This window comes from Scyliorhinus torazame, chromosome 2 (genome assembly GCF_047496885.1).
Source record: "Scyliorhinus torazame isolate Kashiwa2021f chromosome 2, sScyTor2.1, whole genome shotgun sequence".
Lineage (NCBI taxonomy): Eukaryota > Metazoa > Chordata > Chondrichthyes > Carcharhiniformes > Scyliorhinidae > Scyliorhinus > Scyliorhinus torazame.
The window spans coordinates 256,636,335-256,652,437 of NC_092708.1; the positions used below are offsets into that span (position 1 = coordinate 256,636,335).

A 16,103-nucleotide genomic window follows, 5' to 3' on the forward strand; every position below is an offset into this window, starting at 1 on the left:
TCACTTAGGGCTTCCATCCCGAGACCCTCTAATCTGCCAAGCCTCTCTCACCCTTACGTGTCCCACCTTCTCTCAGCGTGTCATCCAGCGAGCCAGTTGTGCTGGCAAACCTTGCACTGCACACTCACTCCTGGCCACACCAGGAGCCCCTAGACCCCAGACCTCTGCCAGGAACATTAGGGAGGCCATGCTCAGGTACCCTCTCCTAATTCACATATGCGCTCTTCAGTTTTGAGAAGATCCATCGTGCAAAAGTCCTGTTCTTTAGTGTTTGATTGTTGGCAGCTGCCTCTATGGTGCTAACGCCCCTAGAGTTCAGGCTCACAATGCAGGCATCAAGGTTTGTTTGAAATGCGATGCACTAATCATCCTCTGAGACATGGCACGTGTGCCCTCGAGTAGCACTTTGTTTATTAAATGGTCAACAGTAACGAAGATTTGAAAATAATTCCACATATCACACTAACCATTAAACAACAAGGAAACATCACCATTCCACATTCTTACCAATACAAAGATATAACAACTAATTTTCACATAAAAACCAAACACACAGTATCACCCCTTGCAGGTTCATCATCAGAAACTGAGGAGAAGTCTGAGAGTATATTATCATGTCCAGGAGATTGTTGTAAAAATGATCTGTCCATCAATGTGTTTCTTGTTCCACGTATCAGTGCAATTCTCCGTCCAGGAGCCGCGGCTGTGCAAACCCTCCCACACGGCTCAATCTCACCGGAACAAAATCCTGGCATCGACAATTCCACTGGCGCTCAAGGTGCAGTTGAACATCCTTGACATCCAGTGTATTTAAGCCGCGGTGATGGGTTACATGTAGCACACATCAGCAACAAAAGCGTAAGCAATCTGCGAAAGGATTTCTTCAACGGCGTCATCAGGTGGCCTATTTGGATCAATGTTGCGCACCAGGACCCATAGCATCTTCTTGCTTCAAACTGGATTGCCTTCTGGATTCATACGCCCCCCCTGAGCCCGGTGTTACAGGACCCAGGTGACCAGCTACAGAAAAGGAAGGAAACAGCAACAGCAGCCTCCAGGCATTTGCAGCCACCAGCAGGAGCAAGCAGCAAATAAAACCACCAGCTGTGAAGTGCTCTCACAATTAACAAGGCCATTCCTCATTTGTAATAGCCCTCAGCCTTGAAGCTATGGGCCGCTCACAGTCAAAGGGAGTTAGAACATAGAACCGTACAGCACAGAGCAGGCCCTTCGGCCCTCAATGTTGTGCCGAGCATTGTCCGAAACCAAGATCAAGCTATTCCACTCCCTGTCATTCTGGTGTGCTCCATGTGCCTATCCAATAACCGCTTGAAGGTTCCTAAAGTGTCAGACTCCACTATCACAGCAGGCAGTCCATTCCACACCCTAACCACTCTCTGAGTAAAGAACCTACCTCTGACATCCCTCCTATATCTCCCACCCTGAATCTTATAGTTATGCCCCCTTGTAACAGCTACATCCACCCGAGGAAATAGTCTCTGAACGTCCACTCTATCTATCCCCCTCATTATCTTATAAACCTCTAAGTCGCCTCTCATCCTCCTCCGCTCCAAAGAGAAAAGCCCTAGCTCCCTCAACCTTTCCTCATAAGACCTATCCTGCAAGCCAGGCAGCATCCTGGTAAATCTCCTTTGCACCCTTTCCAATGCTTCCACATCCTTCCTATAATGAGGTGACCAGAACTGCACACAATACTCCAAATGTGGTCTCACCAGGGTCATGTATAGTTGCATCATAACCCCGTGGCTCTTAAACTCAAGCCCCCTGTTAATAAACGCTAACACACTATAAGCCTTTTTCACGGCTCTATCCACTTGAGTGGCAACCTTCAGAGACCTGTGGACATGAACCCCAAGATCTCTCTGTTCCTCCACATTCCTCAGAACCCTGCTGTTGACCCTGTAATCCACATTCAAATTTTTTCTACCAAAATGAATCACCTCGCACTTAGAACATAGAACATTACAGCGCAGTACAGGCCCTTCGGCCCTCGATGTTGCGCCGACCTGTGAAACAACTCTAAAGCTTATATATACTATTCCCTTATCGTCCATATGTCTATCCAATGACCATTTGAATGCCCTTAGTGTTGGCGAGTCCACTAGTGTTACAGGCAGGGCATTCCACGCCCTTACTACTCTGTGTAAAGAACCTACCTATATCTATCTCCCCACAATTTAAAGCTATGTCCCCTCGTGATAGACATCACTTCCGAGAAAAAAGGCTCTCACTGTCCACCCTATCTAATCCGCTGATCATCTTGTATGCCTCAATTAAGTCCCCTCTTAACCTTCTCTCTAACGAAAACAGCCTCAAGTCCTTCAGCCTTCCCTCATAAGATCTTATCAGGGTTAAACTCCATCTGCCATTTTTCGGCCCAGCTCTGCATCCTATCAATGTCTCTTTGCAGCCTACAACAGCCCTCCACCTCATCCACTACTCCACCAATCTTGGTGTCATCAGCAAATTTACTGACCCACCCTTCAGCCCCCTCCTCCAAGTCATTGATAAAAATCACAAATAGCAGAGGACCCAGCACTGATCTCTGTGGTACACCGCTGGTAACTGGTCTCCAGTCTGAAAAATTTCCATCCACCACCACCCTCTGTCTTCTATGTGATAGCCAGTTACTTATCCAATTGGCCAAATTTCCCTCTATCCCACACCTCCTTACTTTCTTCATGAGCCGACCATGGGGAACCTTATCAAACGCCTTACTAAAATCCATGTATACGACATCAACTGCTCTACCTTCATCTACACTCTTAGTTACCTCCTCAAAGATTTCAATCAAATTTGTGAGGCAAGACCTACCCTTCACGAATCCGTGTTGACTATCCCAGATTAAGCTGCATCTTTACAAATGGTCATAAATCCTACCCTTCAGGACCTTTTCCATTACCTTCCCGACCACCGAAGTAAGACTAACTGGCCTATAATTACCAGGGTCATTCCTATTTCCTTTCTTGAACAGAGGAACAACATTCGTCACTCTCCAGTCCTCTGGCACTAGTCCTCACATAGACAGCAAGGACCCAAAGATCAAAGCCAAAGGCTCTGCAATCTCATCCCTTGCCTCCCAAAGAATCCTTGGATATATCCCATCTGGCCCAGGGGACTTGTCGAACCTCAGGTTTTTCAAAATTGCTAATACATCCTTCCTCAGAACATCTACCTCCTCCAGCCTACCCGCCTGAACCACACTCTCATCCTCAAAAACATGGCCCCTCTCCTTTGTGAACACTGAAGAAAAGTATTCATTCAACGCCTCTCCTTGACTCCATGCACAATTTCCCACTACTGTCCTTGACCGGCCCTACCCTCACCCTGGTCATTCTTTTATTTCTCACAAAGAGTAAAATTAAATTGACTTTCAATATAGAAGCCAGAGCAGGGCTCTGTACTGGAAGTGTTTGGTAGGACAGACAAACCAGCTATTGTTTCCCCTGATATGGGTCTCCACAATATTTAAAGATGGCTTGAAGGCCTCGCAGACCACACAGCCCCTTCTCCTCGCTCGGGGCGACCCCCGACCAGGAACGCTTCAGGCCCCTGACAAAGCCCAACCCCCTGAGGGGTCCCCCATCCCCAAAACACTAGGCCAGTTGCATCGGTATCCTTGAGCAACATGTCGGAAAATGGAAAGGGCTACTCACCTCCTCACTTCCCCTCAGCAGCCATTGCTCCAGTTTCACATTTTTGAAAAGGATCACTAAACGACGCCCACGTGATTTCTCTCTGGGGAGCCGGATAATTCTCCGGAGACCTTTGCATTCGACTTCAATCTCGCTTATGACATTGAAATAAATGCAAATGAGGGTTAATGATATACTCGCCATATTTGGGCGACGGCCAGGCCATGTGAATTCAAACTGGTTTGCACCCGACGCAAATCTTGATTTTGGCCTTTCCCGCTAATTACCTGGCTTGCCCAGATCCGTGCAAGTTGCAACGCTGTGGTTAAATTACACCCTTTGGCTCCAGAGTGGAGAATCCAGGCCAAGGGGCGAGAATTGGAGAGAAAAACCTAAAGACCCTACTCATGAATCTGATTGCAATATACTGTTGTCTTGTCAGTATTCTGTGCTGTTCATTAAACAAATGATCAGTATCTGGTTATATTTTAATTCTTCTGCACCTTCCTTGTTGCAGGGATTCATGCTGTACCCGATAGCTACACTCATCTTGTAATAAATAAAGTTGGAGCTTTAGAAAAGTCAACGTCCTGCTTCAGGTCATTGCAACCAGTGCTTAGTGAGCAGCAGGGTGGTACTTCGTTGTCTACATTACCACCAATGAGCATGACTTCACCGATCGGTACTTCTCTCTCGTCGACAGTAATGGTTATTACAGCTGCCCCAAGCATCATCCCTGTTCTAGCTGGTCAGTCACAAAACAATGGCTTGTTTGTATCAGTAACCACCCCCAAATCAAAGAGCTCAAAGATTGTAGATGCATTAGGGGCACAATCTTCTTCAGTGCTGGCAACAAAGAGACTTTCGGAAGAGAGTGCTGAATCTACGAGTACAGTTAAAACTCCAGTAAAAGGCACAGTAACGACTGTAGTTGCTGTGATCTCTGTAAATGGTTCAGGACTCAAGACGATATTAAATCCAGTGCTCTCCCCCAGCCCCTCTACCACGGGCACTGCTGCCTTAACCAATACTGTTAATTCAAGAACAACCATTATGTCAGTACCATCAACACCAAATATGACTGCAGGTAAGCTACAGTTCTACTGACATGACTATGCAATTGTGAAAGTTGGTATTTGAGTTAGAATGTTATCCACCTGTGAGAATCAAAGTCACCAATGGTCAGGGCATCTGTAGAGAGAGAAGGAGGGCAATTTTAACTCCTCCGAACTGCCAAAGGCAGGATAAATTTTAAATAGTTGGAATCCTCACTCCAGCCTATCACAAACACACCTGATTTGATGCAGTGTGGACAGTGGCAAGCAACCTGCTCTCAGGAATCAGATTAGTGATTGACATGTTAATGCACCTGCCTGCATGCCTCAGATTTGAACAACCATTTGGATTTTAACGGCCACAGGCCGGCTTTCCCAGCTCGATCAAAATTGGGTAGCTAAAGGAGTGAGAGCTGCCAGATTGAGCAGCTGAGTGCTTTTCCAGAACTGCTTGTGTGCCAGGATTCTTCCTTACTGCACCACCTCCAAAAATGATCTGAATCCCTCTGCATAACTTCCATACCCCCTCCACACTCTGACCACCAAACACACCCTCATTCAGCCCAAAGTGGCTGCTGGGTAGCAACTGAGCAACAAAATTCCTCTGAGGTTTTACCATTGAATTCAGCAGTATTGTCACACTTTGCAGATTTCTCAGTGTAAGTGTTGGAACCAAAATGTCCATTTTAAGCCGCTGTTCCAAATCCTCCTCATGTCATCCATTCCATGTAGGTGTTATCCATTCACTGTAGTCGTGCTTTTTTTCTCCCCATGTTCAGCGAACATGAATCGATGTTTGATGCAACTGAAGGGAAAATTCACTACACAGCGACATTCTTAGCCTTTGGGTTAAATTCTAATCTTCAGAAACTGGAATGCTCATAGAACAGTAAAGGCCCTTCAGCCCATTATGTTGTGCCAACCATTTATCCTAATCTAAGATCAACCTAACCTACACCCCTTCAATTTACTGCTGTCCATGTGCCTGTCCAAGAGTCGCTTAAATGTCCCTAATGACTCTGACTCCTCCACCTCCGCTGGCAGTGCATTCCACGCACCCACCACTCTCTGTGTAAAGAGCCTACCTCTGACATCTCCCCTATACTTTCCTCCAATCACCTTAAAATTATGTCCGCTCATGACTGCCATTTCCGCCCTGGGGAAAAGTCTCGGGCTATCCACTCTATCCATGCCTCTCATCACCTTGTACATCTCTATCATGTCACCTCTCTTCCTTCTTCACTCCAGTGAGAAGAGCCCTAGCTCCCTCAACCTTTCTTCATAAGACATGCCCTCCAGTCCAGACAGCATCCTGGTAAATCTCCTCTGCACCCACTCCAAAGCATCCACATCCTTCCTATAATGGGGCGACCAGAACTAGACACAATATTTCAAGTGTGGTCTAACCAGGGTTTTATAAAGCTGCAACGAAACCTCCCGGCTCTTAAACTCAATCCCCCTGTGTATGAAAGCCAACACACCATATGCCTTCTTAACAACCCTATCAACCTGGGTGGCAACTTTGAGGGATCTATATACATGAACCCCAAGATCCCTCTGTTCCTCCACACTTCCAAGAATCCTGCCTTTAACCCTGTATTCAGCATTTAAATTCGACCTTCCAAAATGAATCACTTCACATTTATCGAGGTTGAACTCCATCTGCCACTTCTCAGCCCAGCTCTGCATCTTGTCAATGTCGTGTTGTAACCTGCTACAGCTCTCAACACTATCTACAACTCCACCAACCTTTGTGCCATCGGCAAAATTAGTAACCCACCTTTCCATTTTCTCACCCAAGTCATTTATAAAAACCACACAGCGCAGAGGTCCCAGAACAGATCCCTGCGGGACCTCCAGGCGGAATACTTTCTACCCACTACCACTCGCTATCTTCTTTCGGCCAGCCAATTCTGTATCCAGACAGCCAAATTTCCCTGTATCCCATGCCCCCTGACTTTCTAAATGAGCCTACCATGGGGAACCTTATCAAATGCCTTACTGAAATCCATATACACCACATACACTGACCGACCTTCATCAGTGTGTCTCGTCACATCCTCAAAAGAATTCAATGAGGTTTGTGAGGCATGACCAGCCCCTCACAAAGCCTTGCTGACTATCTTTAATCAAAGTATGTTTTTCTAAATAATCATAAATAGTGGGCGCGATTCTCCACTCCCATGCCGGTTGGGAGAATCGCCTGGGCCGCCAAAATCTCCGGGGACGCCGGTCCGACGCCCTCCCGCGATTCTCCCAAGAGGCGGGAATGGCCCGGTCGAGTTTCGCAGGCCGGAGAATCGCCGGAGACACCCAAAATGGCGTTTCTCCGGCACCCCCGCTATTCTGAGGCCCGGATGGGCCAAGTGGCCAGGCCAAAACGGCGGGTTCCCCCCGGCGCCGTCCACACCTGGTCCCTGCAGTCGTGGGCGGTGCGTGAACGCTGCGGGGGGGGCGGCCTGCGAGGGGGGATCCTCACCGGGGCGTACCTCAGATGGGGGTGGCCCGCGATCGGTGCCCACCGATCGTCGGGCCGTCCTCTCTGAAGGAGGACCTCCTTCCTTCCGCGGCCCCGCAAGATCCGTCCACCATCTTCTTGCGGGGCGGATTTGGACAGGACAGCAACCATGCATGCGTGGGTTGGCGCCGGCCAACCCGCGCATGCGCGGATGACGTCCGTTATGCGGCGCCGGCCGCGTCATTTATGCGGCGCCGCTTTTACGCGGGCGACCAGGCCTGGCGCGGGTAGATGACGCGCCCCGATACTGGCCCATTGTCAGGGCCTGAATCGGTCGGGACCAGGACCGGGGCCGTTCTGGCCGTCGTGAACCTCGACGGCGTTCACGACGGCGCGGCCACTTCGGCGTGGGGGTGGAGAATCCCGCCCCCTATCTCTCAGAATCCTTTTCAGTATTTGGCTCATCACAGACATAAGACTGACTGGTCTGTAATTCCCAGGAATTTCCCTATTCCCTTTCTTGAACAGGGGAACAACATTCGCCTTCCTCCAAACATCCGGTACTACTCCAGTGGAGAGTGAGGACGGAATGATTATCTCCAACGACGCAGCAATATCCTCCCTCCATTCCCATAGTAACCTTGGGTATATCCCTTCTGGCCCAGTGGACTTATCTATCCTGATGCTTTTCAAAATTTCCAGCGCATCCTCCTTCTTAATATCAACCTGTTCGAGCCTATTCCCTCCACTATCCATGTTCGGCCCTACTTTCACTCTGATCATCCTCTTATTTCTCACATATGTGTAGAACGCTTTGGGGATTTCCCTAATCCTTCCCGCCAGGGCTTTTTCATGCCCCCTTCTAGATCTCCTAAGTCTATTTTTTTAAAAAATATATTTTTCAAACAGAATTTTTCCACTTTACAAATCAACATAAAAATAGCACAGTAACTGATAAATAACATTATTTAAATAAATTAGTGAACTAACAAAGTAACAAAAAATAGTGCTCCCCCCCCCCCCCTGGGCTGCTGCTGCTGACGATCCATTTTCTCTTAACGTTCCGCGAGATAGTCAAGGAACGGTTGCCACTGCCTGGAGAACCCCTGAGCCGATGCTCTCAGCGCAAATTTCATTCATTCTAGTTTTATGAACCCTGCCATGTCGTTTATCCAGGCCTTCACGCTGGGGGGTTTCGCTTCCTTCCACATGAGTAAGATCCTTCGCCGGGCTATCAGGGACGCAAAGGTCAGAATATCGGCCTCTTTCGCTTCCTGCACTCCCGGCTCTTCCGCTACACCAAATATCGCTAACCCCCAGCCTGGCTTGACCCGGACCTTCACCACCTTTGAGATCACCTTTGCCACTCCCCTCCAGTACTCATCCAGTGCCGGACACGACCAGAACATGTGTGTGTGGTTCGCCGGGCTTCCCAAGCACCTCCAGCACTTGTCCTCCACTCCGAAGAACCTGCTCAGTCTTGCTCCCGTCATATGTGCTCTGTGTAGAATCTTAAATTGAATCAGGCTAAGCCTGGCACACGAAGACGAGGAATTTACCCTACTTAGGGCATCAGCCCACAGACCCTCCTCAATCTCCTCTCCCAGCTCTTCTTCCCATTTTCCCTTCAGCTCCTCTACCATCGCCTCCCCCTCGTCTCTCATGTCCTGATATATTTCGGACACTTTGCCCTCCCCGACCCATACCCCGGAAATCACTCTATCTTGGATCCCCTGTGTCGGGAGCAGCGGAAATTCCCTCACCTGTTGCCTCGTAAACGCCCTCACTTGCATGTATCTAGAATTGTTCCCCGGGGGCAACTCATACTTTTCCTCCAGCGCTCCCAGGCACGCAAACGTCCCGTCTATAAACAAATCTCTCAGTTTCCTAATTCCTGCCCGTTGCCAGCTCTGGAACCGTCCATCCATCTTTCCTGGTACAAACCTATGGTTGTTCCTGATCGGGGACCACACCGAGGCACCCGTCACCCCACTGTGTCGCCTCCACTGCCCCCAGATCCTTAAGGTTGCTACCACCACTGGGTTTGTGGTATACCTTTTCGGGGAGAGCGGCAGCGGCGCCGTCACCAGCGCCTTTAGGCTCGTTCCTTTACAGGACGCCATCTCCAGCCTCTTCCACGCCACCCCCTCTCCCTCCCTCATTCACTTACAGACCATCGCCACATTGGCGGCCCAGTAGTAGTCGTCCAGGTTCGGCAACGCCAGTCCCCCTCTGTCCCTGCTACGCTGCAGGAACCCCCTCCTTACCCTCGGGGTCTTCCCTGCCCACACAAAACTCATAACGCTCCTGTCTATTTTCTTGAAAAAGGCCTTTGTGATCAGAATGGGGAGACATTGAAACACGAAAAGAAACCTCGGGAGAACCATCATTTTTACCGCCTGCACTCTGCCTGCCAATGAGAGTGGCAGCATATCCCACCTCTTGAAATCCTCCTCCATCTGGTCCACCAGCCGCATCAGATTAAGTTTGTGTAGAGTTCCCCAGCTCCTAGCTACCTGGACCCCCAAATATCAGAAGCTCCTTTCCACTCTCCTTAACGGCAGGGCGTCTGTTCCTCTTCCCCTCTAACCACCCCCCTCCATTTCTTAGAATCTCTCAACGCTATGGCCAGTGGTTCGATTGCCAACGCGAACAGTAATGGGGACAGGGGACACCCCTGCCTTGTTCCCCTATGTAGCCGAAAATACTCCGATCTTTGCCGGTTTGTGACTACACTTGCCACTGGGGCCCCATATAGGAGTCTGACCCAACTGACAAACCCCTCCCCGAACCCAAACCTCCTCAACACCTCCCATAAATACTCCCACTCTACCCTATCGAATGCCTTCTCCGCATTCATCGCCACCACTATCTCTGCCTCCCCCTCCGCTGGGGGCATCATTATCACCCCTAACAGCCGTCGAACGTTGACATTCAGTTGTCTCCTCTTTACAAACCCTGTCTGGTCTTCATGCACCACCCCCGGGACTCAATCCTCGTCGCCAGCACTTTTGCCAGCAGCTTGGCGTCTACATTTAGGAGTGAGATAGGCCTATATGACCCGCATTGCAGCGGATCTTTATCCCACTTCAGGATTAGTGATATCGTCGCCTCCGACAGTCTCTGATCTCGTTAAAGGTTCTCGCCAGCAGCGAGGCCAACAAGTCCACATATTTCCTGTAAAATTCCACCGGGAACCCGTCTGGTCCCGGGGCCTTCCCTGCCTGCATATTCCCCAGTCCTTTAGTCACCTCATCCACCTCAATTGGCGCCCCCAGACCTGCCACCTCCTGCTCCTCCACCCTCGGGAACCTTAGTTGGTCTAGAAACTGTTGCATTCCCTCTTTTCCCTCCGGGGGTTGGGACTTATATAGCTTCTCATAAAAGGCCTTAAACACCTCATTTACCTTCCCAGCTCTCCGCTCCGTAGTTCCCGTTTCATCCCTAACTTCCCCCAATCTCCCTCGCCGCTATCCTCTTGCGAAGTTGGTGGGCCAGCAGCCGGCTCGCATTTTCCCCATACTCATATCTCATCCCCTGTGCCTTCCTCCACTGTGCCTCTGCCTTTCCTGTGGTCAGCAGGTCAAACTCCGTCTGAAGTCTTCGCCTCTCTCTATATAGTCCTTCGTCCGGGGCCTCCGCATATCTTTTATCCACCCTCAAAATCTCCCCCACTAATCTCTCCCTTTCTTTACCCTCTTGTTTCTCCTTGTGAGCTCTAATGGAGATCAACTCTCCCCTAACCACCGCCTTCAGCGCTTCCCATACTACCCCCACCTGGACCTCACCATCGTCATTGGCCTCCAGGTACCTCTCAATACATCCCCGCACCCTTCCACAGACCCCCTCATCCGCCAATAGTCCCACATCCAGTCGCCAGAGTGGGCGCTGCTCCCTCTCCTCTCCTAATTCCAGATCCACCCAGTGCGGGGCATGGTCTGAAACGGCTATGGTCGAGTACTCCGTTCCTGCCACCTTCGAGATCAGTGCCCTACTCAAAACAGAAATCTATCCGGGAGTATACCTTGTGGACATGGGAGGAAAGGGAGAACTCTTTGGCCAACGGCCTAGCAAATCTCCACGGATCCACTCCCCCCATTTGCTCCATGAACCCCCTAAGCACCTTGGCCGCTGCTGGCCTTCTTCCGGTCCTGGATATAGACCGGTCTAGCCCTGGATCCAGCACAGTATTAAAATCCCCCCCCCCCATTACCAGGCTTCCCACCTCCAGGTCCGGGATACGTCCCAGCATCTGCTTCATAAATCCCGCGTCATCCCAGTTCGGGGCATATACATTTACCAGCACGACCTCCTTTCCCTGCAATCTATCACTCACCATCACGTATCTACCCCCGTTATCCACCACTATATTCCGAGCCTCGAACGACACCCGTTTCCCCACCAATATCGCCACCCCCCTATTTTTCGCGTCCAACCCTGAGTGGAACACCTGTCCCACCCATCCTTTCCTTAACCTAACTTGATCCGGCACCTTCAGATGCGTCTCCTGAAGCATGACTACATCCGCCTTCAGTCTTTTTAAGTGCGCGAACACTCGGGCCCTCTTAATCGGCCCATTCAGGCCTCTCACATTCCACGTGATCAGCCGGATTAGGGGGCCACCCCTATTCTAGGCCAGCCCCCCGTCCGGGTCCCGCGCACCCACCCATCCCCCAGGCGGCGCCTTCCTGTCCCGACCACCTCTTCTCTTGCCAGCTCCCCCTTGCTCTCAGCAGCAGCAGCAACCCAGTTAGTCGTCCACCCCCCCCCCCCCCGCTAGATCCCCATCTAGCATGGTTACTCCCCCCGTGATGCTTCCGAATGTCAGCTAACTCTAATTGACCCCGGCTTCCCCCGTTCTCTCCTTGACCCCCCCCCCCCCCCCGGTGCGTGGAACTCCCTTCCTGCGCCTATCTTCCCGCCATCATCTCCATAGCGCGGGGAAAAACCCGTGCTTTCCTATCGGCCCCGCCCCTATGGCGCAGCTCCCTCATTTCTCATCCCCCCTCTCAGTCCCTTTTTCCACCGGTGCCCACATTTCTCCGTGTCCCCCCATCAAGAGGAGAAGAATTCCCCGTCTTATCGTTTCAATACGATAAACCTCCCATTCCCCAATTTACACTTCTGTACAACAACCTCGTTGTCTTCCCCCCCCCAACATCAGTCTCAGTTCTAGTCCAGTTTCTCTTCTTGGATGAAGGTCCATGCCTCATCCGCCGTTTCAAAGTAGTAGTGCTTGCCCTGGTACGTGACCCACAATCGCGCCGACTGCAGCATCCCAAATTTTATTTTCTTCCTGTGAAGCACCGCCTTGGCCCGATTGAAGCTCGCCCTCCTTCTCACCACCTCCGCGCTCCAGTCCTGATACACTCGTATCACCGCATTTTCCGTCCTGCTACTCCGTACCTTCTTGGCCCAGCTCAAGACAGCCTCTCTGTCCGTGAAGCGGTGAAATCTCACCACTATTGTCCTTGGTAGTTCTCCCGCCTTTGGTCTTCTCACCTCCAGGGGGCCTCAGCTCCCATTAGCGTATGGAGCATCGTGCTCACATAAGCCCCAACGTCAGCTCCCTCCGTTCCTTCAGGGAGACCTAGAATCCAGAGGTTCTTCCTCCTCGAGCTTACCAGTCTGTTTCACACTGTCCTCTCCAACAATATGGCCCCTCTCATTCGTAAATACTGAAGAAAAGTACTCGCTCAAGACCTCTCCTATCTCTTCAGACTCAATACACAATCTCCCGCTCCTGTTCTTAATCGGACCTACCCCCGCTCTAGTCATTCTCATATTTCTCACATATGTGTAAAAGGCCTTGGGGTTTTCCTTGATCCTACCCGCCAAAGATTTTTCATGCCCTCTCTTAGCTCTCCTAATCCCTTCTTCAGTTCCCTCCTGGCTATCTTGTGTCCCTCCAGCGCCCTGTCTGAACCTTGTTTCCTCAGCCTTACATAAGTATCCTTCTTCTTAACAAGACATTCAATCTCTCTTGTCAACCATGGTTCCCTCACTCGACCATCTGTTCCCTGCCTGACAGGGACATACATATCAAGGACACGTAGTATCTGTTCCTTCAACAAGTTCCACATTTCAATTGTGTCCTTCCCTGGCAGCCTATGCTCCCAACTTATGCACTTCAGTTCTTGTCTGACAGCATCTTATTTACCCTTCCCCCAATTGTAAACCTTGCCCTGGTGCACGCACCTATCCCTCTCCATTACTAAAGTGAAAGTCACAGAATTGTGGTCACTATCTCCAAAATGCTCCCCCGCTAACAATTCTATCACTTGCCCTGGGTCATTACCCAGTACCAAATCCAATATGGCCTTCCCTCTGGTCGTACAATCTACATACTGTGTTAGAAAAGCTTCCTGGACACACTGCACAAACACCACCCCATCCAAACTATTTGACCAAAAAGTTTCCACTCAATGTTTGGGAAGTTGAAGTCACCCATGGCCACAACCCTGTGACTTCTGCACCTTTCCAAAATCTGTTTCCCAATCTGTTCCTCCACATCTCTGCTGCTATTGGGGGGACCTATAGAAAACTCCCAACCAGGTGACTGCTCCTTTCCTATTTCTGACTTCAACCCATACTACCTCAGTAGGCAGATCCTCCTCGAACTGCCTTTCTGCAGCTCTTATACTATCTCTAATTAACAATGCCACCTGTAGTACAATCCCTGTAACTCTTCTCTATAACCCCCTCTGCCTCCCAGATGATCCGAAGTTCATCCAGCTCCAGTTCCCTAACACGGTCTCTTGAGGAGCTGGAGTTGGGTGCACTTCCTGCAGGTATAGTCAGCGGGGACACCGGTGGTATCCCTCACCACCCACATCCTACAGGAGGAGCATGCAACTGCCCTAGTCTCCATCCCTTCTTACCTTACAGAATATAGCTGCCCTGTGGACCAACTGGAACTCCACCCTCTGACTCTGCTCCCAGTCAGCTGCACTCTCTGTAAACTCCTGGCTCCCTTCTCGCTCTTTGTGGAAATGAAATGAAAGGAGCACCTTGCTCCCTCCTCACCTAACTCCCTCAGTCACCAAACTCTCACTATAGCATTCAAATGCACCCAAATTCAGCAATCCCTCAGTCACCAAATTGTCACTATAACACTCACATGCACCAAATTCAGCACTCCCTCAGTCACCAAACTCTCACTATAGCACTCAAATGCACCAAATTCAGCAATCTCTCAGTCACCAAACTCTCACTGTAGCACTCACATGCACCAAATTCAGCACTCCCTCGGTCACCAAACTCTCACTATCGCACTCAAATGCACCAAATTCAGCACTCAGTGCAAACAAAGTCTGCACTGCAGCTGGATCACTTTTATACTGTGAATCTAGCCTCTGAAAACTAGCCTAATCCAATTAACTAATCAACTTCTCTTGTCATCCAAGGCTTCTTCACCTTACCATTCATGACTTGTCTCAGAGGGACAAAACTATCCAGCACTCGCATCAAGTGCTCCTTAAACAACCCCGACATTACTGTTGTGCATTTCCCTGAGAACATCTGTTCCCACTTTATGCTCCTCAGCTCCTGTCTAATAGCAGTATCATTTCCCCTCCCCCAATTAAATACCTTCACATACTGTCTGTTCCTATTCCTCTCCATGACTATGGTAAAGGTCAAGGAGTTGTGGTCACTATCACCAAAATGCACCCCCCCCCCCCCCCCCCCACAAAAAACATCAGACACCTGGCCTGGTTCGTTGTGAATCACCAAATCCAATATGGTCTCCCCCCCTAATCGGCCTATCTACATATTGAGTCAGGAACCCTTCCTGGACACACCTGACAAAATCTGCTCCATCCAAACCATTTGCACTAAGGAGGTTCCAGTTAATAGCTGAAGTCACCCATGACAACTCTGTTACTTCTGCACCATTCCAAGATCTGCCGCCCAATCTGTTCCTCCATCTCTCTGCTGCTGTTGGGGGGGTCTATAGAAAACTCCCAATAAAGTGACTGCTCCTTTCTTGTTTCTGACTTCCACCCATACTGACTCAGCAGACAAACCCTCCTCAACTACCTCGTTTTCTGCAGCTGTGATGCACTCTCTAATTAACACTGCCACTTCCCCTCCTCTTTTACCTTCCTCCCTATTCTTCTTAGAACATCTAACAACCATTCCTGCCCCTGTGAAATCCATGTCTCTGTAATGGCCACAATATCGTAGTTCCAAATACTGATCCCACAGAGTGCAGCTTTTCCCTATCAACTGTGTATCCTTCCTCACAGACTCACTGCATACTATTTCTGCCTGTTCAACAGCTACCCTATCCTCTGATTCGTAGCTCTGCTTCCCACCCCCCTGCCAAACTAGTTTAAACCCACCCAAGAGCTCCAGCAAACCTCCATCCCAGGATAGTGGTGCCTCTCCAGTTTAGGTGCAACCTGTCCCTCATGTACAGGTCCCACCTTCCCCAGAAGGTATCCCAATGATCTACATATCTGAAGCCCTCCCTCCTGGACCAGCCCTGTAGCCGCGTGTTCAGCTGCACTCGCTCTCTGTTCCTTGCCGCAGTAGCACGTGGCACCGGTAGCAATCCTGAGATTTTTACTCTGCTCGTCCTGCTCTTTAGCTTCCAATCCAACTCCCTAAAATCACCTTTTAGATCCTCATCCCTTTTCTTAGCTATGTTGTTGTGCCAAATGTGCACCACGAATTCCGGTTGCTCCCCCTCCCCCTTAAGAATCCTGCGGACTCGATCCGAGACATCCCTGACACTGGCACCCAGGAGGCAACATACCTTCGGGGAATCTCATTTGTGACTACAGAATCTCCTATCCGTTTCCCTAACCCTCTTATCACTATCGCTTTTCTATTCTCCACCCTTCCCTTCTGAGCCACATGTAGTAAACTATTTAAGATAAACATAGAAAATATAGTTTAGGTACATGAACACTTGCCTGAACCATTCAA

General features: G+C 49.9%; 1 protein-coding gene across 3 annotated transcripts in view; it reads left to right on the plus strand.

Annotated features, from left to right (window-relative positions):
• The window catches only part of mgaa (MAX dimerization protein MGA a), a 202,174-nt gene that overhangs the window by 101,844 nt on the left and 84,227 nt on the right, over window positions 1-16,103 (plus strand). For 2 of the 3 annotated variants that reach the window (XM_072486179.1, XM_072486180.1), the window contains one exon: window positions 4,174-4,743. The exons of the other annotated variant lie outside the window; for it this stretch is intronic. In XM_072486179.1, coding sequence (XP_072342280.1) covers window positions 4,174-4,743 — 570 coding nt within the window. The remainder of the gene's footprint in view (window positions 1-4,173; window positions 4,744-16,103) is intronic. 3 annotated transcript variants of the gene reach the window in all.